The sequence below is a fragment of the Tyto alba genome, unplaced genomic scaffold (assembly GCF_018691265.1).
Source record: "Tyto alba isolate M040663 unplaced genomic scaffold, T.alba_DEE_v4.0 Super-Scaffold_27, whole genome shotgun sequence".
NCBI classification, from domain to species: Eukaryota; Metazoa; Chordata; class Aves; order Strigiformes; family Tytonidae; genus Tyto; species Tyto alba.
In genome coordinates, this window is record NW_024881301.1 from 32,566,883 (window position 1) to 32,592,342 (window position 25,460).

Here is a 25,460-nt window from a genome sequence, read left to right on the forward strand (position 1 = left end):
ACAGGTTTGACTGAGGCTCAGGACTTTCTTGGGCTGTTGTGCCAAGAAGCCAAGAGCAGCAGTGGAGTCTGATCCCTGCAATGAGTAATGCTGCTGCTTGCTTCTCAAAACTCAAAAAAAGGGGTAAACTATTTCCGAGTTATTTACTATTACTAGTTATATTATTATTAGTTATATTACTAGTTATACTATTATTAGTTATATTACTACTGGGCATGTGCTTATGGGCAATTATTACAGAGGAGACGATACTTGTAATACCACCTGTCCAGAATCACTATCATCCCCAAAACACTATTAGCAGAGTCTGGGGTCATCTTACACTAACTATACAATATCCATTTTAATTCCCTCTTCCCCTTTTACAGAAGTAATTGGAATCTCTAATAATCAAATTAAAGAAAATGAAGAATAGTGTAACTGTGACAGCACCTTGTGTAGGGAAACACCAGTTTGTAGCTGTTCTCTGAAAGACTGAAAAGTATGCACTGACGTTTAAACCACCTTAACCATGATCTTCATGCAGGATTTGAATGTAATAATGCCACTCAAAGAAAACTACAAGGAAAGAAATAATTACTCACAGGCTTCCAATTTTAATTAATGCTTCCTGTTGTAACAAGAATAGGGTATGATTGAAGTGTGGCTGGCCAATGGAATTTCATATGGCATGTTTACTTCTTACAATAGCTTTTACCAAGTTGTAAAACTGAAATACTTAATTTAAACCCATAAAATATCAACATATGTTTATTACCAAGTCTTAAAAATAATTAGGTCATTATCATTAAAAGCTCTTCAACTGACTGCAACTTGAAAGTGCCTGCGATAGAGGAGATATGATGTATAAAACGAACATGTTTTGATGCCATTTTTAATGCTATGTGATCTAAACAATCAAGACATCAAAGACTGCACACTTTCTAACAGAGTGTTTTTCAGTTTAACGACATCAAGTTTTCCACTGCACTTTTCTTTTTGTCACACACCTTTCAATCTTTCTGTTTATTTAAAATTACATTAAACCTGCAGCAAAGACAGACATGCAATCCTAAACCTATGGCTGGGTGCACGATTTCCCTAGTGACAACCCCCTGTTCAGAGCAGCCAGCACTGCCTCACTCAAAGGTCACTTTATTTCCTTTTCAAACAAGCATTAACTTCAAAGCACAGGCAAATGAGTCAACATATCCTCTAATTATCAGTAATCCAAAGATGACTTTCCAGACTGTCCTGATGTTCATCACAGCCTAACAAAGTTGTCACCGACTGATCTGACAGCACACCTGACTACCACACTGCCACTCACTAATGGATATCCTTTAAACCACAAGGTGGTTTATAGATGATTTTCTTCCACCCCGCACAGCATGCCAAAGGCTTCCTGCTGCCACAGCTGTTTCTTGGCGAGCGCTGCTGGCCAGCTCGGCTCCTCCCAGCACCACAGCCGCTCATGCCTTCAGCTCCAGCCATTCCTGCAAACACCCTCTGCAGTCCCGTTAGATTTCTCTTGGGTGTTGGTTACTCCACTGCCAGTTGTTTCATGCTACATGAGCTGCTAGGACTAAGGTTCACCCTGTTTTGCTAGCCAGGACACCTGGAAGCCAGAAGAGGAGGTGGCACCAATCCACGTGTGAAGAGCTGAAGGGAAAAGGGTTCCCACCCCAAAACCCACCACATCTCTGTGGGTGAGCAGCAGCTTGAAAAGTGCGGAAATCTGAAGGCCAAAGATGGAGAAGCCTGAACAGCTTGGAGAAGACCGGGCAGCATTGCAGGGAACCTGAAGCCTCGCTCGAAGGAAGGGTGCAGGGACATGTCCCCAGTAAAACCTTTCCAAGCCATCCACATTTCGGAATGTGCTCAGAATCCACGTATCAGACAGATGCTGCTATCTCCTACAGTGGGACACACTCCAAGTCAGCTGTTGACATATAGGACAACAGCTCGGTAGAGAGCTAAGCTCACAGGTTGCAGAGGTGAAAACCAGTTCAACACCTTGAACACCTTCAGCACAAAGAACAACCGAGTTACAGAGCACCTTCACACACCAAGACGGTGTGTGCGCAAACTCAGTGTCACCCTCGTCTTTCTCCCATTCTCTTTATGTTTGCACAACTATTTGAGTTGTTCAGAGCAGGGACTGTCTGCTTTCTGACCTCACAGCTGCCTTTCTGTTATCAATAAACACAAAATGAAATACAAGTCTGTCTTTACTGTAAAGCAGATGCAATATAGTAATGTGGATAATTTAGTATTTTTTTTCTGTAGTGAAATGCAAGTGCTGATGTTTATTATGCGTAGCAACAGAAGACCTTGTCCTAGATCAGGATCCTGTTACAGTGCTGTTGTCCTGTCTTGGTGTTTTCTTCTTTGGTTTTGGTGTTTTATTTGTTTGTTTGTTTCCTTTTTCTCCAGAGATAAATTTAGAAAACACTCTCTCCTAATTTCAATCTGTCGGGACTACATGACCACAAGCTATGCAGCACAGCCAGATGAGACTTGGTATCTCGAAGTTCTATCATTATATCTACATGGCTATATACAGGACAAGGAACTCCTTCCTTGCAACTGTGCTAAATAAAATCTGTAAAATTGTTACAATGGCAATCTGAATTCTGTTCTGCATAACTGCACATAGCAGAAACCCCCAGGAAATGTTTATAAGCATACACACAACTCAAAACCTTCACTGTTTATTCTGAAAATGCTATAAATAGGCAATAACCCAAATCAAACCTGGCTACAGTCCAAACCAGCGAGTCAGAAGGTTGACAATTAAAATTACACTAAACAAGAAAACAACCTGAGACACTTCACCTTCATTCGGATGTAAATCCTTACCTAAGAATACCTCTTATACATTTTTTTTTTCCCCAAATAAACAAGGCAGTAAGGCAATATTGATGGCACTAATAAATGCCTGAGTACACACCTTAACAGATTGGACAAAGAAGTGGAAAGTTCCTTATTTACTTAAACATTTACACCTTCTTTGAGGTGTAATTGAAGTAATTAAAGAAACTGAAATCAGGGTCAAATAAGCAAGCTTATTAAACTGGAATAAGCATGTTAATGAATAATAATTACTTTTAAAGTTGTCCTGAAGGTTCCTTGCTTTGTTCACTGGCCAAGCTTCCAGATTAACGACTGACGCTATTCACTATTTTTTCAGTATTTTCAAACTTCATGTTGGCACAGCATTATCAGTATTCTCTATTAAATTGTCCCACTCATGAATAATAATAGTAATGATCAAATTTTTCCCCTCCATACTTGGATACATACCCTTCAGTGCTAGCCAAATCCCCTATGTTGTGGCTATAAAACATGACATGTCAGGGTGAGTACTGTGTGTATGGGATAGGCATATTATATATAGCTTAGGAACTGACAATTTGTGGACTGTGGCATTAATAATTGTATTTACAAAAATAACAACATACTCCTTATGACAAATATGCACTTAGACTATAAACTTGTTAAAGCAGGGATTTATTTTTGATTTTTCACTCACATAATACTAATTAATCCAGTCTTGGTTCATGGATTCAGTCTTTAGTGCTATTGCCAGCATAAACAAGTCAATCACAAATGTAGTGAAAGCTGCCCCAAGACTGGAAGTCTCCCTAAGCAAGAGACTTTTTGACCATGTGGTTTGAGGAAGAAGGCATTGAGATGCCACAATACATTGCTTGATCTGGTCAAGAAATCTATGCTACAAATCCTTTTTTGAGTTATTTATGCAAGCAAACTTCCAAAAACTTCACATGAGATACACGTGTCGCCAGACAGATCAGAAATGCTTGTTTCAACTCTTCCCTTTTGAAATGGTTGTCATTTCCTTAAAATGAAAGATGAAGAAAAAGCAAATAATTCCCCAAAACTCAAATATTTTTTTTCCAACTGACACCAGCTTTGATGGTGACAAACAGATCTGGGCATCATGGTCTTCCCTAGAACAATAGAACATAGGGACATCATGGACTCATACTGGATGAGACACCCTTGGGTCCCCACTCCCTGAGTTTCTCGTGCTCGGGATGTTTGCCCTAGATACTGAAAATCTGGGAGTCCATGAAGTACATCACACGGAATTTGTATATGATGCTGAACTTAGAGGATACTTTACATGTAGGGCTGCATCTTATAGTTTCTCCTCTTTCCTCCACTCTCTTAAAAAAAAACAAACCAATTTCCCTGTGATATTTGTGCTTGTAAAAATCAAAATTGTATCTTTACAACCTGCAGCACTGAAACCTTTTGCCGACAACAAAAAACATCGTGTCTGTTTACCCAGGAAAATCAGCTCAGAAGTTAAATCATTCAATCTTTCCTTAAGTTCCTCTGCTGCTCACAATTAGTTCCAAGGTCATGAAAAATCTATTATGACTAAAGGCAATAACTAATTAACACACAGAGAAAAAAAAAAAAAAAAAACCAAAACCAAAAAAACTCTATGAATTTTCAGCTAATAGTTCTATTTCTTGAATACCCCAGTGCCTCTCCTGACTACAGATCTCTCCACCAACTTCCCTTTTTTTTTTTAATAAACGCTTAGCTGTGCCAAGCCCCCGCTTTGTTTCATACATTTTAGATAAAATTCTCCTGCCAAAGCAACGGAACCGTGCTGTGATGAAAGCCACTGTCAGACGCATATAAAATCTCAATAAGCTCATCAATAAAATGGCTGCTTAGCTCCTATCCTAGGAGGAAAGTTTTAAGATGCTGATGGATGACTTTGTTGAGGATGATTAAAACAATGAAATAAATCCGGCGCTTGCAGGAGTGCAGGATGGATTCAGGGAAGACAGAGACACATGCCCCGTGCAGTTTGCTCCTGTCTGCCTCGCAGGGTTACAGTTAGCCAAGCGGATGCAGGATCTGTGCAGAATATACGGCCACTGCGGCCACACACCATGCCTCACACACCCTCATTCTTCACTTGCAAACATCTGGACTTGACCCTTCATCACAGTATATTCTTCTCCCCCAAACACAGATAACAAGAACATACATCAGACTGCCAGTAAGAGTGCCTCTTGAGTACCTCACTATGGGTACACAACCTTTTTCTTCAGCCTGCCATAGCCTAATTCTCCCTCTTCCATCTTCCTTGACTCCTTCTCCACCCTTTCTTCCTCTTCATTCTTCACCCTAATTTCTTCCTCATTCCCATACCATTCATCTCCTTTCCTTAAATTACTTAAGCACTATTTGAACTAAGAGGTTGGCAGAATTAAAGATCAGCTTAGGTGATGGAGAAATATCGTCAATTGCTTTGAGAATTACAGTGTATCAAATCAAATTTATCAGGAAGGTAAACAATATTATTCTGTCCCATATAGCCAAGGTATCCCAGACTTTTTCTGAGTTATCTTCCAAACACAGGAGTGATAAGCTTTTTGTTGAAACATTTCGTATTTCAATGATTATATTAGAAAAAGCACTCACGTTTTAATAGCAGCACTAGATGAGATGGGTTTATTCTCTCTACAAGTCTTCATGTTTATAAACACAGACATAACAAGGGCTAGCACACTCAGCTTTACTCATTTAAGAAATTATTCTAGACAGAGGTGGGGAAAAGAAAAAAAAAGCAAGCTTTTAGTTGAGTTTTCCCTTCCTTATTACAGTTTTTCAAAACCTCTATATATCACAACGTTCCTGGGATACAACAGTATTTTGTTTTCTATCATTATAGTGCATATAATCTTTACCACAGTTTGGCAACACTTTTTTTCTGTGCCTCCACCAGAAGATATAGTTCATACTAGTGGGAAAATGGCCTGTGACAGAATTCAAGCTGCAAACCTGATAGCTACAGACCTGTCTCAATCCTGTCAGTGGTCTCAAAGCTCATAGAGAAAATACATAGACTGCACACCTGTTTCTGGTTAAACAAAGAAAATTGGATTTTTATCAGCTTGACTGTCACCTTTTACATAGCACTGTTTTGTCAAGAGCCACTAATGAAAGAGCTTTGCAGCAGATAAAGGATATACAGCTTTGACTGAATTCATAGATTTATCTAAAACATTTTCCAGCAAGAATTATATTACATTCTTTTCAGAGCTGAAATAAGATTACAAAGCATGGAAATGGATGTCTTAAAAATATATCTATATTATTGCATATGACTGAGCGGCTTCATTAATAATGATGTCTCTGAAGATTTCGGTTTTGCACATAGTCTTGGTGAAAGTTTAAATATACTGCCTATAATCCATATTCATTTTGGCTGGTATTTTGAATGAATGCCCTAGGAAAGAATTGGAGGGGTTTAGAAGTTTGTATGCTAATATATAACCCAAGAATTAACATGTTCATTTCCTTTTTCGTCCATGTATTGTGTGTGCATGACCATGGACGTGGTACTTGCTCTACCAGCATTCTTCTCCAACATTACTTCTACGCATTACAGAGGCACCATGTGTCTGAAATGCATTGGAGACAGTTGGGCTGACTATATAGTGTGCCTGCGGAGGTCTGTATAAAGACTTAAAATAGACAATGCTAGCTGTATGATGCTGCAGCTTCAAGACCTGGAGGTCTTTCTGAAAAGCCCACCTAATGTTTCAGTGGTACCAGAAAAATGAAAGAAACTTCTGAAAAATCGAAAAGAAGTTCTGAACCAACCAACACACATTAAAAGAATGAGTTAAAAAAACAGGATGAAAACGAGAGTCCCAAGAGCAGAGGAGCAGAAGAAGCTCTCCTCATAAAGCTGGAGACACAATGAGTCCTTTCCCAGAGCCACATCTAAGGCTGCCCTGGGCAATGCAGCTGGCAGCAGATACCTCTCCATGAAGCTGAGTCGTCAGAACTGAATAAATAACATGCTATCCACATAATTTCTTTGTGCACATGAACTGCAGGAAACTTGTGTGCCTCAAGCGCACTCACCAGATGGGATAATTAGGCTCAGACAGATCACTGACCTTCCTAATAAAAATACCCCAGAAACAGAGCTTGAATAAATTTGTGTCATGTTATCAAACTCCCAAGCAATCCATGGAAAGCCATCTGTACTGACACATCCAGCAGCTTGGTATTCCTGTGGGTGCATCTCATGGGGGCCGAAATCTTTGGGGTTTGGGTATTCCTAAGTATTTCTTGAATTTTCTTTATGGAAAACAGACACTGAGAGTTCACTGCTGCGATCTACTCAGCTGTCTTTCTATGAAAATGATGAAAGCACATATATATATGTATTTATGCTAAGCTATTCTTTCTTTAATTATCACTGAGGCTGGTTTGTCACACAAACAATTTTGGGGAAGTCAAGGCTTTGAGACAGCACAAAATGCAAATGTCATTTTGCCTTCCATAAATGGAAGACATGACACCCATTTAAATAACACTATTTTATCTGGAATTATAAAGGTAAATATAATCAAATAATCTTATGTTCGAAAATATGTTCATTATTTTAGACTTACGAAAGCCACATGAGACACTGCGCTCTCCCTGAAATCAGGGAGGTTTCCTTCCTTTCTCCACCAAGTCTGTTTTTCTTTCCTTGATGTGTACCACAATGTTCAAAACCATACTGAAGATTAACCACATTCTCATGAAGCTACTCTGATATTTCCCAGGCATTGTCGTGTCATATAATCTTTTTCCATGACAATATGCCCTAAACCAGAAAGGATTAGACAGAGTGCTAATTATTGTGAAGCGCAATCTGCTGTGAGCAAAGCACACACAGCAACCCCAAAGACAAGCAACTCTGGAAGTTCACAGGTGGAAGAAAACAGCAACTCCTCAAGAGTCCCATCACTCCCATGGAGATTAGGGCTGGTTCAGCGAGCCACGGAGACTGGCAGTGTCTTTTCCTTTTCTTCTGTGGCCCGGCATTCTCAGGCAGCCAGAAATTTAGTTTATCCAGAAGCCTGCTATGAGCACAGACTACAAACGTGTTACATACCGCAACACTGGCATGCAGCTCCACTTGCCCAGGCACTGGACATTCTTGCATGAACTGATCCATCTTGCTATTTGAGACTTACATCTATATGCATTACTTCCACAAGGAAAAACTGGGCATCAAAATCTAGTCCTTATTTTAACAAAACACACATACTCCAAAACCCAAAATAACTAAATACTCCAATTCAACTTGCAGCAAGATCCACCTTTTACACTGAGTTCTTCTTTGGCTGGGATATTCAAATGTGACTGAAAGGACCTATTCCAAAGTTAGAGGCAGGGCTTTGGTGAGAAAGTTTTATGTCTTGGACTCCACACAAGATGCACTCATACACAGGGACACTACCTCCTATATATCCAGCTGCCGATGTGCAAAATCCAGCAAATCACCACAGAATCATAACAGTATCTGTGTACCTAACTTCTGCTCCCAAACCCCATATGAAAATTATTTTAACAACTATTCAATCGGAATTCTGCTAATGAACTAACCCACAAATTTTAAAAGGGACACATTTTTAATTATAAAGCAGGCAAGTAAGCAGGGAGGGAAAGCAAGATATAGTAGATCAAATAATCTTGTCATAGGTCTGGAGGTAAATCACTAGTCATTCCTTCAAAACAAGAGGAATTACAAAAATGTATGAAATGACTCCACCCAACTATTTAAGTTCGGTATTTTATACATTTCATGCAAGTCCCACCTGTGCCACAACCACACACAGCCTGAATTTACAGACAATCCACTATACGGTAAAAAGTGATTTGACCTTAAAATTACTTTAACACTGACCTCTAGTGACAATAGGTGGGAATTTATCTTTTTATGGAGCTGCCCAGTTGGGAATGAATCTTCAGGCCACTCTAACTACAGAGCTCACTCTTGCATCTCCAATCCGTAGCTACCCCCACTGCAAGGAGCATGCAGCCAAGGTGGGTTCTCCAGCTCCCGTGCAACAGTTACAGTCATGGGTGAATTATGGGTCATAGATCACAGTCTGTCAAAATTTTATAATTAAATCCAAACCTGCTTTCACTTATTAAGAAGAGGAATGGGCAACAAAAATGAAATACAAACACTAGATTTTGAGCCTCATAACTGTAACAGATGTACTACAGCATAAGCTAGGCACAGCTAATGACATGACAACTGCCCACATCGTCAGGCAGCTAGCCAAAACATCATCTTTCATCTCAGGGACTATAATACCAAGGCAGCCTCTTCTCTAATGCTCTGTAGCAAAAGTAGCCTTGCAGCTCTTGATACGGTACTTCTGCAGCTTTCTCTGCAAAATGAGGGTGTGATGGTCTGTGTGCCCACAGGAGCAGGTTTTTCACCTGTGCATCCATTTCAATATAGTCCAGATGGAAGGATGAGCATGTTATAGCAAGTTGCCAACCACTTTGTCTCAAGAAAGTGGTGAGGAAGCTACAGCTGCCACTCTAGTACACAGCCTACCTTACTGCCTTAGCACATAGAATCACAGAATGGTTTGTGTTGGAAGGGACCTTAAAGATCATCCAGTTCCACCCCCCCTGCCCCGGGCAGGGCCCCCTTCCCCCAGCCCAGGGGGCTCCCAGCCCCATCCAACCTGGCCTGGAACCCTTCCAGGGAGGGGGCAGCCACAGCTGCTCTGGGCACCCTGGGCCAGTGTTTCACCATTCTCACTGTAAAACATTTCTTCCTTATATCTAGTCTAAGTCTACCCTCTTTCAGTTTAAAACCATTACCCCTTGTCCTACCGCAACAGGCCCTACTAAAAAGTTTCTCCCCAATGTCCGAGAGGTAAAGTAAGAGGGTGATGGCCATGGCTCACTGCAGGGAAGCATTTTGACAAGGAGTTTCAAAAGTAGGAGGTGCTTTCACTAAACATGGTGTCCAATGACCCCTGTAGCATATATGTACACACACACATGTGTAAAGAACATAATTAGTCAGTAGGCTAGAAATCTGCCAGCTGGACCTCAAAGGGTAAGAACTACAAGAACTATGAGTTGATCCCAGCTTGGGGTAAACATGAGTGGGTTTTATGCCATCTGAATCTATAAAGTTCCCTTTTGCACTATCCAGATGTTGTAATCTGTGTATTTCATTTACACTAACGTGACTTGTGTTAGGGGAGATTTTCACTTTCCGCCAACTATCCATCCCAAATATTTGTCTCTGGTAGCAGTCCTCAAAACCAGAGTCCAGAAAACCTGCTCTCCCCAAAACTTGCTTCAAGTACTGTAAAGGTTTTCAGGCTGGTCCTGCACTTAGCTGATACCACAGGGATTTTTATGGAAACATCTTCTGGTGCAGACATAGCCTGGTGACTGCACAGCCAGCAGCATAGCCAGGGGGAGAGCACTAGGGACTGTGCACAACAACAGACCTCAGAGCCAAAGCTAAATCAACCATCGTACGTAGGCGCAAATACAAACCCATGTATTTCAAGATAATTGACTTGACTCGCCAGTCATTTGACTGGAAAGAATCAGCTGTCAGAACAAACTTAACTAAGAAAACTGAAGATTAAACATGGGACCGATGTGAAATTAAGAAGTCCTCTCATCCTGACAAATACATCACCTGCTCACAATGAAAACTGCACAACAGATAAAACTTCCCTGCTGAATGAGCTGCCAGCAAGAAAAATCAAAGCAGTTATTTTTCAGTACCATAGGCATATACAAGGTGCAGTTGATGAATGCCTGCTTGTCACCAAGTCAGGCAGTCTTTGGCAACACACCTGGACCTTGCTTCCCCCAAAGCTTGGACCTGACGAATCTTCCATGTTTTAGCAGCTTAGCCAATCACAGCAAAACACGACAGTCATGGGAGAAGGAAAACATACCTTATTTAAACACACTGAAATCAAAACCCAACCTACAGATTTCATGTTTAGGCTACAAACTAGGTAATGAGACTTCCTCACATATTCCAGCTGTATATATGAGTGCTTAGGGATGTGCATGTATAATTAGATTTATATATCTATGGAAAAAAAAAGAGAGAGAGATACACTAAATAATGGATGCAGAATTGCCTCTAAATTGTCATAATCATTACCTGGCTTGGACCTCAGCATCAACATGAACTGGTCTTAAAAATAATCATTTGCTCATGTTAGCGGCTGCCAAACTGCCGTCTAATCCATTCATTAGCAATATATTAGGTTAGCAAGCTGCCATGGCAGGAAAATATTTAGCTTTCCATTGTGGGGTGGCACATTCTCTATCGCATTGACGTAACAAATAACTCCATAAACTGCTATTACGTACTTGCTTCTGAGCCTTTTCTTTTTCTCAATTAGCCCTTCAGTAGTTTGCATTAAACACACATGAATTATAACTAGAGAGAGTCCTCTGACCAATCTCATAAGTCTTAGACAGTATGGAAAGCTACTACACAAGCAATTTATGAGTGACCTACCTTCAGGTTATTTAAATAAAGCTTGATAGAATAGCTGAAAGCAGACCATGCCAAAAGACATTCTCATCAGGTCTTGCCTCTATCATCTGCATGTGCTCAGTAACGTGCTATTGTGTCCCAGCACACACCACAATGACTGTGCAGTGGTTGTGTGGAAAAGGACTGCTGCTGTTCTAATGATCTCTTAATTAGGTCTATCTTGCCTTAACAAGAAGGTACATGTACATCCTGGATGGGTTTGGCTGGGCTAAAGTCAAGCTAGCCTAACCACTCTTCTGCAAAGTGCTTTAAAAAGAAGCAGCTCAACAAGGAAATTCTAATATGTGGACAGCAGGAAATGGAAACGTTACATTTCTGCTCAGGTGAAAATGAACTCCTATAAGCAGGTTTCTACTAGGCTCTACAGCTTGTTACCCCAAACAGTTTCACCACAGCTAGGTTAAGGTATTTTATTCCTTCTATCAAAGAAATTACCTTTATTTTAATCTTACAAAACTGTGTATCAGCATTATCTTCTGCAGTGTGTTCATCGGTTAATTATAGGGTGCATTAAAGACCTTGTTATGTACAGTGTTGCTCGATTCTCTTGTTTCTCTCTTAACTTTGTATTGTGAACACAGGGAAGATTTTCATTGGTACTATCCCTCTCCCTCAGCACCACACTTTATCACATGATTTCTAACTCATGTCTATCACTAGTAGAGACCTGGTCTATTCTCACAGCTTTCTTGCTGCTCTTTGTACTTCTGCAACCTCTTCTTGCTGAGCGCTCAGTAAACATGGAAGATTACACAAATCAGGTGGGAGGAACCATTCTTTATATAGTAGCATACTTCTAATAAATGCAAACCTTTCTTAACGATGTCTGACAGATGTTTACATACAGCATTTCACATTGATATTTAACTAAAACCACTTGGCAAAAATCTTAACAAGAGGTCATCAAAATATCCAAGCAATTTCTTTCATTACCTGACATACGGTTTTGCTGAATTTCATTTACCATTCTGCTGTCTTGTTACTTGGCTTCCTAAGATATCATTACAGTCAATACTTCATTCTCTTCTATCTTTAATAGGACTCACTAACTGCATTATCTCCCTCAAAATTGCCCAGCTTAACCAGTGATTTCCCTTTTGAACTCAGAATGTTCGAGAGGGTTTGAGATCACAGTATCAAAAAGAAAAAGGAATTATATTTGGGGTATATTTGGAGTAAAATACCTTTACTGTTTCTGGGAAAAGCAATTAACACCACACTCTTGTTGCGAGCAAGTATTTTGAACACAAGAGGCCCAAAAGGAATTGCTTGGATATAGATCTTCTTTATTGAATGCTATTCACATCAAATAGTATTTTGAGTCATGTTACAATGCATTGTTTGTTCTGTTCTTCTTGCTACTGCTCCATCTGATCAATTCCATCGGAAAAGAAAAAAAATTAAATCACACGTTGGGTGAGCATGCAGTGAAGATACACTTATCTCTTTCATGGGTGATAAACAGTATGTGACTTGCTGCTTCCAAGTACTTCGAAGAAAGGTGATCAGTAACCAGTGTGCAACAGCAATGTGTTGCAACTTGAGAAGAAATGATGCAGGAGAAAAACACTCATCATCTACAAGACTGTAAAATAAGTTGGATTTATGTGTGCCACTTTTTAAGAAGCGCCCCATTCAAGGGCTACCGGCACAGAAAGAAGCAAACAGAGCTGAAGACTCAGCAAAAGAATGGGGCATTTAGAAGAAAGTGATGTTTTCCAGTAGTAAGTCTCTCCTCTAACGAATATTTAACTAGCATCAGTGTAGGAAGCAAAAAAAACAAAAACATTAAGAAAGTTTTCCTAAATGAAAATAGCAATTAAAGTTTTTGGTTGCCAATAAGCTTTGGGATGCTAATCATTATGGTAACTGTGCTGGTGAAGGTAAGGAATTACGTAAAAACTGTTATTTTCATTTTTTTTTTTTTTTTATTTTTTAATCACTGCTGTACAGCTGAACAAGCTCAAGGAAGCAAAACTGCATGGAAAATTACCCCCATGGAAGCAATCCAAAGGTTCACAAAGTAAAAGCTGCTTCCAACTTAAAAGATCAAGGTTTTAAATTAGGAAAGTACTCGAGTCTCCAGCTGATAAAGATGTTTGACCTGCTGGGCAAAGGTAATTGTCAGGGACTTAATTCAGGACTCTCACAGCACACAGTGTAGGGGAGATCCCCAGTGCAGTAGTTTGAAACAGTAAGACGCTGTTTAGAGCAAGAAGAAAAACAAGCACTGCAATTTTACAAATAATGAAAAATACCAGAGGCTTTTAGCCTCTCCCCTAAGAACCCATCACTCCTCTTCCTTCAGAATCCTTTTCCAAACACAGGCAGAGGCATACAAGTCAGCCCCTGGTCAAACTGATGTCAGGAAGGGAAACCTGTTTTCTTGTTCTTCATCAGATCTGTACTTCATTTACAAATTCAATTCAAACAGGACTGGAAGAGAACTTCTGAGATTGCTGTCATGCTCATTTTCTCATTCTTCATCAGATCTGTGCTTCATTTACAGATGCAGTTCAAACAGCGCTGGAAGAAAACTTCTGAGATTGCTGTCATGCTCACATAAGACTTAGAAGACCATATAACAATGCTCATATATCACAAAGAATGAGGAGTTACAACGAGCTAAGGCAGACCTCACATTAGCAATCCTGCACTGCACAGAAAGGCCACCCTGGCTGCAAAGCACAAACCACAGAAGCAAAGTGTTAAGAAATGATGTTTAGAGGTATCAGCCAATTCCCTGCTTCCATCAATCACTAAGTCACCTGGATCAATTCACTTCTTCCTTAATGCCTAAACATTAACTTCCTGTGAAAAATAAGCAGATAAAATTACACTGCACTTAGAAGTAAAAGGAGATTTTGAATATATAATTTATCATCAGAGGGATGCACTGACAATATACTAACATACCACAACACTTTAATGTAAATATCCACCTTCCCTCAAATCCAAGCAAACTCCTGGATGCTTCATTTAACATAATGAAATAGCAGTGAAAAAATCCATAAGAATATAAAGCAAAACACACAAGGTATATGTTTTTCTTCATTGCTCCTTTTAATCACACTGCAAAATACTAACCAGCCATGTAGTCCTATTACTGTATTGCTCTAGAACCTAGTTAGTAAATAGTTTCTATTTACAAACAGCATTATCTGCAAAGTACAACTGAGAGCTCACACAGTGACAGTGGCTCAGCTAACATCAGGCTCAGCTAATATTAACCTACACTAACTCAATCTGGGGCAAGACAGGGTTTCAGAATCTAAGAGCTCATAATTTAATCAGAGTACAGTGTTCTACTGATAGGGAATATTATTCCAAGGATGTAGCATACAGCAAGAAGTGCACAAGTATTTCAGACCTTGGAATCGTACGTGCCCCTCCTATCTTTGACACAATTACAATTAGTGACACATACAAAATTAAAATAGACATCCAATAGCAGAATGGGGAAGAAAAATTAACACTGGGAATACTTTCTCTAATGAACAGCATAAAGAACAACACAACATAGGAAAAACTTCAACTCCCTTAATGTTAATTTTCTGAACTTCTTTCAAACAGCAAAGAACAAATGCTGAGGGCAGCACGTGAAGGAGGAAGGGGGCACAATGTGAGCTCCAGGATTTTATTTTTCTTTTTTAACATCTTACCTATCTCCATATATGATGTAAATAAAACTGCAATACAAACTCAGAAAATTCTTATATGAAAAACTTAAAAAAAAGAACAACCAAAACCCCCAAAGCTTCAATTTGAGGAGCATGGATTAGACATTTCACTAGAAAACAAGCAAATCCACAAATGCATCTCTATGTAAAAGAGAAGCTATCGGGGAAAACACATCAAGCAATAGCACAATGTTTACTCCCATACCCTGGTGGATATTAGCACGAAGGCACTTTCCTGTCTGAACCAGAACCAGCATATCCAGAACTACACACCATGGCAGATACATGAAACTGCTGTGGCGAGCAGCATAAGGTACATCAGACCTCTCTCTCTGGCTTTTTTTTTTTTTTTTTTTTTGGTAAAATACATGAAAAGTTGCCAGAAAAGTTATTCTTCTCCTTCATCCAATGATTTCAGTGTTTCTTTTTTCCTATCACCACAGAGAGCATTTTTATCTTTCTGCTCCAGAGGCTAAAGCAGGACATCTTGGAAGAACCCAGGAGCCACGACACACTGAATTTCTGACTCCACCATGAGGAGCTGGCAGTTTGTTTCCCACACTCACCTAGGACTGTCACTGCTAAACAACTGTTTGGGGGACATCATCATTGACTTTTGCTTCAACCCCCAGAAAAGTGACATCCCCTGAAAGCAGTTGCCATGAAAGTGACTGATATAGCAGAGTTTAGCTGTGATATATGAGTTAAGCCTGCAGTATCAGGTAAAAGGAAAAAAACTGACTGCCAAAGAAGAGCATCTCAGGCTCGCTGTAGCAGCCTGTAATGAGAAAATATTGCAAAATGAGTTCTGGAAAGCTTATAGGGTACATTGCTTTTATATTTTAATAGGGCCTTCTACATCCTCCTACTTAAGTATAAAGTACTAGTTTAAATACTGAACACTGGTATAACTTCTCATTGTCCTCACGTGTCTGAAATGGCAGGATGCTATACACTCAGGGACCCTTACTGCAGCCTTTTGAGAGCAGAACTTCCAGTTGGAAGCATTCTGGCTTCTTGGTAAAAAAAAAAAAAAAAAAAAAAATATATACACACAATATGTATATGCAATGAATAGATATATACCATATAAATAGCCTTGTCCTGGTAACCAGTCTAGGCTCATTATAACTGGATACTTTTGTCATCCCTTCAGACAAATCCTTCTCATCCTCTGACAGCTTTCTACTATTAGGAAAAAAAATCATGACCGCAGAAGTCAACATAACTTGTATACTAAATAAATACCTTTAGATGAAATAACAACATCTACTACTACTTAGCCAGCTCAGCATGAAAATACCAAGTCAACACTAGATCCCATGTGCGTGTGCATGCATGCACGCATATGTGAGTGGGAAACAACAAAGTCTGTGTGGTTTTGGCACAAGTTTTTGCTCAGGCCAGTCTGCAGTGGTAATCCATGAACATTTAAACAGGTTCTGATCTAAGTGGAAAAAATGGCACAAGAAGAAAATTCTGTAGTTTCTGCACAGGAAGCAGGCGTAGCTTGTGTAGCCACCAACTTTCCCAGACTAGAGAGGGAAAATGAGAGATGTGAACTGAGAGATGAAACAGGGTTAAAGGAATTACTTGAATTCAGATGACAAAGACTGAACTTCCTCTACAGCAGAAACCAAAACCAAGAACTACTGCAACTACTTTATCAACTTCACCTACTAGATTTAGAAGACATTTTAAACACCCAATGCAACCAAAAGGAAGCAAGCCTGGTATTTCTTTGTATTCAATAAATAGCTGCCAAAATATTTCCTATAGTTTTTCAACCTACCTGTATATGCACTGGGCAATTTTAATCACAACAAGCTGTTTATGTGACTTTAATGGTCTTTCTCCCCCTGAAACATTAATATTTCCTGGTTAGCAGTCCCATATTATAAATCATTTTGTAAAATACACGCTATTAAAGTGGGAAGTTTTTGCAGAAGTTTTTTCTAAGTGACTCATGCACACAGAAACATGGAACAAACACTACCCTGCACACAAATGCCTGAACTAAGCACATCAGAAGCGAACAAATCGCATTGGCACACATAATATAAGTAGAACTGGGACTAGTTTTAAATTATTTTTTGTTCATTAGGTTATTATTTTTTAATGTAAATTCCTTTATTTATAAATGAAACATTGTTTTAATCTTATAAACTAGACTTTACAATCACTTTACAATTTATGATTTGTATATTTTACACCTAGAAGAGAGCACCATGACCACCTGATATGATCCCTTCCTTAATGTAGACTGAAGAATCACTCTCAGCCTTTAAAACTTACGGGTCTTCTTTGCTATGTATAAATTAGCTGCTAAAGCATGACTGAAAAAGCTATGTAAAATGAAAATAGGAGGAAGTGACAATCTAAGGCACTGTTTATTTAAATTTCAGAGCAACTGAATTCCTGATGTTTCCAGTAGTCCTACCTTGACCTCTACTTGGACAGCATTATGATACTTCCTTCGTTGCTGAGATTGAGGCATATACAGTCGAGGGCATATCATATTTTATTTAAAAACACTGCAGAAGGACATTAAATTTTACAGGTCAGATTCTCTGTGGTGCTTGAGCAAAGCTGGGTCTGCAGGCAAAAGCAAATAGCCAGCTCACTTGAGAGCCACTAAGGTGCAGCTTCCTTTTATCCTCAGAATAAACATCCACAGCCTTGTTATGGCCAGACAGGTCCCTCAGCCCAGTACACCCTCTCTCCACCTGGATTTCGGAGGGATGACAGCTCACATGGGCTACAATACTGCCTTGACAAGCACCATTTTTTAATAGATCTGAGTCCCGCAGTGAGACTAAGTCCCATTATATGAAAAGTTGCAAAAGGGGACAGCAGCTCTGTCAGTCTTTATCAGGTTTTTGCCCCCCTTGAAAGCTCCTTCGCACAGTTGGAGGTCCACTTGCCATTCAGAGGCACCCTCAAGTCACATCATGCCTAAACATTGTAAGTGTACATAAAGGTGCTAAAGCAAGTTCCAGTGAGTCAACCTCACAATACGGGTATACAAAACCATGACTGCTCACCCTCTCTGGCTGCATCATGTTTGACCTGCGCCTTATGAGCAACAACCGTTTCAACCATATTACGCACGTGTTTCAAGCATAACTATGAACCCAAACATGAAATGAGGTTCTGACTCATCCCACCTAAGGCACCCAAGATGACTGCATCCAGAGTAAAGTCTCCCTCTTGCATGGCCAGTGAGAACAGACAGGATATCTCCTGTGGACGTTACAGCCCTGAGAACACACTTGACCCCCTGGGCATCACCACCTGTATTTTCAACTATGCAGCCATGAGCCTTCGCTGACAGGAGCAGCCCAGCTCTCCCTGCTGCAGACAGAGAAATAACACTGATGAACAGATAAATAAATGCTAAGAAAGCACCAGGATCAGCTTCATCTTATCTGGGCAATCTTTCAGCCATATAATGAAAAGAAAATCTCTCGGGAATCTTTGAACAAAATGGTTTTTGGTCTAGAAACCACATCTCCCCCTCCAGGCTCCATGTGGTCTGCAGGTTTAATCTCATCCTCCTGCAAAGACATCGGCAGGAGAAGGCCCATCCTTAACTCCATTGACTGCTCTGTGGCTGCACGCTTCAGGCAAAGCGGCGTTTAGCTGTGTACGCCTATTAGGGCTCTAATACTGGAAACATAAGTGGAACAGGCAACCAAGGTAATTTAATCTAGCAAGATAATTCACTTTCAGTATTACCCCCCTTACCCGCTCCCACTGCCCCAAAAAAATCAGTGACAAGTGCTCAACCTTCTCCTAATGGAAAGGGAACTGTATGCCCATTATCTTTACCCTTCACTCCATACAAACTGTAGCAATGTCTGTATCTGATTCTGAGCTTACAGATACCACTGTGAACAGGTATGGCTTCCACAGAAGTAACTATGCTGCGAGTACTGTAAAGCAGGATGGAGATCTGAATTGGACACCTGTTACTTAACACAGCTCTCTGAAGTCAGATTTAACTTTCTGAATGTTTTTCTTGTTGCTGCTGCTGTTGGTTACCGAAAGCATGAAGCTCAACACGTCAACCCACAGAAGAAGAAAGCTCCTCTATTCCCCTCTGTCCCCACCCCACTTCCTTGCAGGGCAGGTATATAAGATAAACACAAACCAGCTCCCTTAGCTGTCCCCCTCATCCCAAGATTTTCTCAGTGAGGTACCACCTCTTATCCCTTCTATAGACCACTTTTCAGAGTAAATACTTCTTTTAAGTACTCTCTGTCTCTGTCCACAAAGAAGAAAATAACATCTTCACCTATGGAGCCATCTTGGCTCCTTCCTGAAAGTCATGATATAGAAGATTAAATCCTACACATAAGACTATTCTTTGCTCTGCAATTTTCCATTCACTACTTCTTAGATTCAAAGTAAATCTGTTACCTATATGTGCGCGCAGCTGCATAAACCTGATGTGCAGTTATCTGTCCCTATCCATCCCTCATCTGAAGAGCTGCCAGCACTTTTGTGGAATCAGGTTGGGGAAGTCAACTATACTTCCTCCTTCCCACAAGGGATAATGCACAGTGTCTCACACCTGCCAAGAGACTGAATTAATTAATTTCTAATATTGACAGGCTTTCACTAGATCTCCTCCATAATTCTTGACCAGTCACTTGTATGTGGTCTTACCTGTGATAGATGTAGTTGCTTAGTTCTCACTGCCAGCAATCCACAGGCCAGGCAAGTTGTGGAAGTGTTATATGTTACCAAGTGCCAGGAAAGGGAGGGAAATCAGAGTTGGACTGTGTGCATTTTTCACACACAAATGTTAGTAAATGTAGAGAACCCAAGCTTCACCTCCTTCCCCTTCTTGCTCTACCAAGGGTGGGATGCAGATCACAATAGCAGTCACCTCACCTGTATGCTTTCCACAGCTCCACCTTTCCCACCACTCAGGTTATACGGCCAAGTTCCCTGTACATCACCCAAGCTCTTTTGGGTCACTAACACAATGTCGTCAATGTCATCGCTGCAACAGCCAAGCCTGCAGCACAATGCGATGATTGCTTCCCCGCTCACATTCACCGTGCATTTGTTCCAGTCAGCTTGAAAATGAGGGGATGAGGCAGGCTAGGTTTTCCTGCTGAGTAGATTTTTGCTTGAATTTAATTAAAAACATTCAGCAACTCACTGAAGTTCCTTGCAAACTGCAAATGTCCCGTGCTTTAAAATAAGCTCTGGAAACAAACAGGCTTTTATGTTTTCTTAAAATGCACTCCCCAGATAGAGAGGGTTCCTCAAATTTCTTCACAATACTATACCAAAGCTGCTGAACCAGAAAAGTTAAGCTTTTTCTGAACTACCTTGGTTGTGTTGTTATTGTTAATGGCTTTTTTCTTTGTCTAAAAGCTAACAAGGAAAGCCACTCTTGGTTCTCTGACATGTAGAGAAGTGACCGTACAGCTCACTGGAAGCAGGCAGCTCTGGTCACCTTGGTCTGACACTGGGTCAGGGATGCCAGCTTGTGGTTATACCCAAGGAATATGCAAGTAGTGTCGGGGATTCAGGTGCCAAGGCCAAGACCACCCTTTTCTTGCAGGCAGAACTCCGGTAATTCAGCTTTACTGCTGAGAGAAGGAAGCCTCCTCACAACTAAGGCATGTTTTAGGTACCATTGTTCAAAAAGGCCCCATTTCTAGGAAGTGTGCCAGGGGGTCTATGAGAACAGCCAAGCCAAGCCCCACACAGCCGCACCACCTTAATCCAAAGGCAAGCCACCCCTGGGAGATGGCCACCGCAGTGCATTACATTGCTGCTTGTGGGAGAACGTGAACTTATGGAAAGTCAATCCAGCTCCAAACAGCGTTAACATTGATGGAGAAATTCAGAGGGAAAGACTACATAGACTTAACGTGTTATGCTTGTAACTCCATCCCTGATACTGAAAACAGACTTTTCCTTGCCAAGAGTCACTCCGACCTGGGGAGCTGTGGCAAAGCGTTGTGTACACAAAAAGCCCGTGAGCACCTCAGGAAGGCTGTTGCCATCAAACAAGTGCTAAAGGATCCTCTGGACTGGCTAGCATCACACCACTAGCTCCCAAATTCATCCTTTCTCACTGTCCCTAAATGCCTCAAAAAATGTCCTCATCTCCAAAAGCAGAGTGCCCTTAAGCTGCACAGTCAAGAACAAATTCCTTCAGGGTTGTAACAACCAATTAAGGGATGTGAAGCAATTACTTTTGTACCAATACAAATGAAACTCCTTCAATGCAATTAACTATCCCTTATCATCTACTGTTGAATCTGTGGAAAGCATATGCTATATACTCTCTCCTCCCCTAGCTTTTCCACAATTTTAATCAGTTTGTTTTAGCTAATGTAATGAAACCTACCTATTCTAGAGAAATAATATACGGCTGCAGATTATCTGAATATTTTTAAATGTCTTTTTTCATTTTAAATATAATTTCATTTGAGATTTGGCAGCTTTCATTTCTATTAATAAATTATCATTTCTTCTTTATAAGTGATGAGCTAGAGTGTCATGTAATTTTTTCCTCTAAATAGACCAAGACTTTGATCTAACGCAAGCCCTTGCTGGGAGTTGAAGAGAATTTCTGTCTAATTTAGTAACGAAAAATATTCAATTAAACTTGGGAGTTTAATTCATTTAGTTATGAAAATTAAATGAGCTCAGTAAGGTACATTTGATTTGCCTTGGGGGGGGGAGGGGGAAAAAAAAAAAAAAAAGGAGAAGAATCTCTGAAAGGGGAACAAATAAGAAAGGAGAACAAAAGTAACTTTTCCTGCTCACACTGAAAGGTGGATAACATGAAGAGCCCGAGTTCTGTTTTGTGTGACTATATAAAACATATCCACAATGAATTCATGCAAAATTTATATCCAGAAGTCACATGAATATCTGGTATTAACATCCTAATTGTCTCCTGGGTAACAAAAATCCCTGTCGGTCATAACTGAGCCCATCCCAGTCCAGGGAAGATCTGACTCCTCACACCAGGAAGGCACCATCCACACAGAATCCTTCTGTGTCTCCATTTGGGAAAGAAGGAAAATATCGGAATTATTTTTCAAAACCAGAACAGAGCAACACAGATCTCTCGGACAGAAGCCCCCTTCTGGTTCTGAAGCTGTCACTTACCATTTTTGCAGATAGGACAGCACTGATCGGGCTCATACACCGGATCCACACACTCAGTCTGGGGACAAGCTGAGACCGTGCAAAGCACCTCACCATTGGCTTCACAGCGACACTTCTCACACGGAGAAACCTGAAACACAAATCCAGTCTCTTTTTAACTTAATGCCCTCCTGAAGTGTGCATTGCCTACCTTCCCATCTGCATTTCTCTTTCCTTCATCCCATTTTCCTCTCCACTTTAAAAAAAATGCTTTTTTGTGGTCCGAATAATGCAGAGAGTGAGGCTGGGCTCCTGCAAAATTACAGAACCACAGCAGAAAAATAACACAGGTTCCTCTCTGAACCTGTGCACCCAAAAAGTCAAAGGGATCTTGTGAACAAGAGCACTTTAGACTTTTAACACAAATAAAGCAAGAATTTCCCTAGCATATTTCTCATGAACTTCCAGCAAATTAAGTTTATAATTTAGATGAAATCTGCTTTAATTCTATTAGGGGTTCAAAAAGTAATTTAGCAAAAGATACTGTATTTAAAGAAAAGAAATGTTGCTAATTGAAATATGAACTTTCTTTTAATGGAAATTCTTATTGCAAGTCTTCCAGGTTCAAAAGCTTTTGGTAGAAGTTGCATTTTATTGAAAATTATAATTTCTCAAAGAGAAATAACGAAAAAAACCTCCTTTCAGTTCAGGTATTTCCCATGGGTTAACTGTATTTGGACCATTCTTGTAATACTTACAACTTTCTGAAAAGAAACTGCAATTCAAAGAAAGGGGTGAAGCAAAATACAGGTCACCCTTTTTACCAACTGAAATGCTACTGGTTTTGAAGAACTCTACAGAATAGGAGTACCCATGAGATTATTACTTCAATGACCTACTTCAATAAAACTAATTCCAAGCAAAACAGCATCAACGTCCTATTTAGGAAAAAATGGACTTTCAAATGTCTGCATTTGCCACATGTACAGTTCCAGCTGCCCTCTTCAGTGTCCCTGACCAGGCGCTGCGCATAGCATCACTGACGTCCTCATACCACACAAGGAGCTGGAGGCAGAGGGAAGTAAGGGTGCTAAAGAGCAGTAAATGGTAGACTGTAAATCTCATTGCTGTACTCCAAAAAAATAAACCACACTGGCATCCACGTTTAGAGCGCAGGATGAAAATGCAGCTGCATGTTATTATTAGTGATCCTCTAAAATCTATAATCTGTACAGATTTTTGGTTTACTTAAGATGAGGCAGTTTTTTTATGGACCCTTTTTCATTCCAGCTTCCAGTTGACACAAACAGCCACCCGTTGCATTTTTCCAATGAAAGCAGAATAACCACAAACCTAACAAAAGAAAAAAAAAATCCAAAAACCAAAAACCACAACTATTCTCTGTGAAGAATCATCCAGATGTCTAACTTGCAGATCATCTGTTTCTTCTCCCTATTTCTCAGGCAGCCCATTACATTTATTCATCAAATCCATTCTCTGCTTACTTGTCTCTTTCACATCCTTCTCACTTCCAAAGTTCAAACATGATGATGCCTGTATAGCATCATCTCCAACTAAATGCTCATCCATGCTCTGCCACTTCTCTTCCCACCTGCCAGGGCTGCTATTTGCTTATGCACTCACGCATCTTTCATGCTGTCCCCTCTACTTAGAAAGGCTAAGTAGGGTCTCTTACTGTGTTGCTTTCTGTTTTTATTACTTATTGCAGGCTTCCTTTGCTAGCTACTCACTTTCAGTCTTCTCTTTGCTTTACACTCTACCAAGGGTAACACCACACCATACATTTATAAAATGCTGCAAGGAGGCTGACAGCCCAATACTGCAGATTTTTATTGCAGGGTTTGGAACAGAAATTTTGTCCTGTAATGGTTTATAAACTGCCACATTCATTTGCAGAGCTGGAGTGTCAGCAGATGAGGAGGTTTCTGATCCAGTGTTCAGAAGTCAAGAGGCTCAGGTATTCCAGGTGATGGCTTGAACTGCATGTAAATTTTGAGTGTCAGCAAACCTGAGCTCCTAACTATCTGCAAGTCAACAATAAGAATCCTTCTCTCCGGAGTTATATCCAGAAACAATACTTACTTAATTATGAAAACATGCTTTTTAAGGAGGACTGATTATTTTTTTTATTATTATTTTTAAGGAATCCTACTGGATCAGAGCTACCAGAACTCAATTCCAAGGATCAGATTCAGAAGACAAACCTATAGCTTTCAATTGGTTGTAACATTTTTTGCCATGGCTTGAAAAAGATGAAAATTTTCCAATCATCACAGTTCAACAAGACCAGTAACTATCACAACGGATATTCCCTCTCCCAGGACACAGCTTAGTAGCTATGCCATTCAATATTTTAAGTGATATGAAAACTAGAGTATCTGATGATAATCAGGAAACAAGACAGCACACAGATGTTATTCCTAAAATCTCTCATCTGTAAAATTTAAACATATTCTAATTAAATAGGTTGTTTACTAGAATTCCAAATTTGACAGAAGCCTGAAATTCCTAGAACTAGAAAACATTTAATGCAGCACTGAAAATACTACTGAATGAGAAACAAAATTGATCTAATCTTTATCTAATGATGATTCAGAATAATGCATTTCTGTCCTATACAGCACATACAGTTGAAGACTACATCTTTCGTGAACAGAGTACATTGTTAACGGGATACTGCAGCTATGAATACCCTTCTTATGTAATACATCATGGATTTCCAGGGGAATACATATAGTACACCTTTAATAAGTACTGTCATCTGTACAATCCACCAATATGAGTAATGGTAGCAGAATTAAGGAAGATCTCCATGTGCTTATTTCTACAAAGCTCTTTTCAGGCATGTAAGTGAACCACAGTAGCTGCTAAAATGGTATTAGTGTCAACCTTTATCTGTTCCTCTTTGGATGAAACAGTACTGCATTACTTTTTATATATCATCAGGGTGTAGCAGGAACTGTAGAAAAAAAACCACTTCTTTCTGCATCTTAATAGCACCTTAATACTTGGAGACATAATAATCATCACTAGAGAGAGACAATAAGACAAGGTGTATATGTAGCAACAGCTGAATAAATCACAATGAGAAGACACATCATTTGGTCCTTCATTTCCTCCCTTCTACTCTTATATGGTAAGTGCATTCCCTGCAGCGCAGTTCCTAGTGGCAGCCAGTGCAACGAGAATCCCACTTGCTCACCTGGGAGACAACCAGCCCAGCAGCACTCATGTGTAGTTCAACTGACATA

General features: G+C 40.0%; 1 protein-coding gene across 3 annotated transcripts in view; it reads right to left on the reverse strand.

The window, feature by feature from the left end:
• Positions 1-25,460, reverse strand: part of VWC2 (von Willebrand factor C domain containing 2) — a 62,203-nt gene that overhangs the window by 30,933 nt on the left and 5,810 nt on the right. For 2 of the 3 annotated variants that reach the window (XM_032999367.2, XM_032999368.1), the window contains exon 3: positions 22,210-22,339. In XM_032999367.2, the coding sequence (XP_032855258.1) occupies positions 22,210-22,339 (130 nt within the window). Of the gene's footprint in view, positions 1-22,044; positions 22,101-22,209; positions 22,340-25,460 lie in introns of those variants that run through there. The other variant, XM_032999369.2, reaches the window with a different exon arrangement.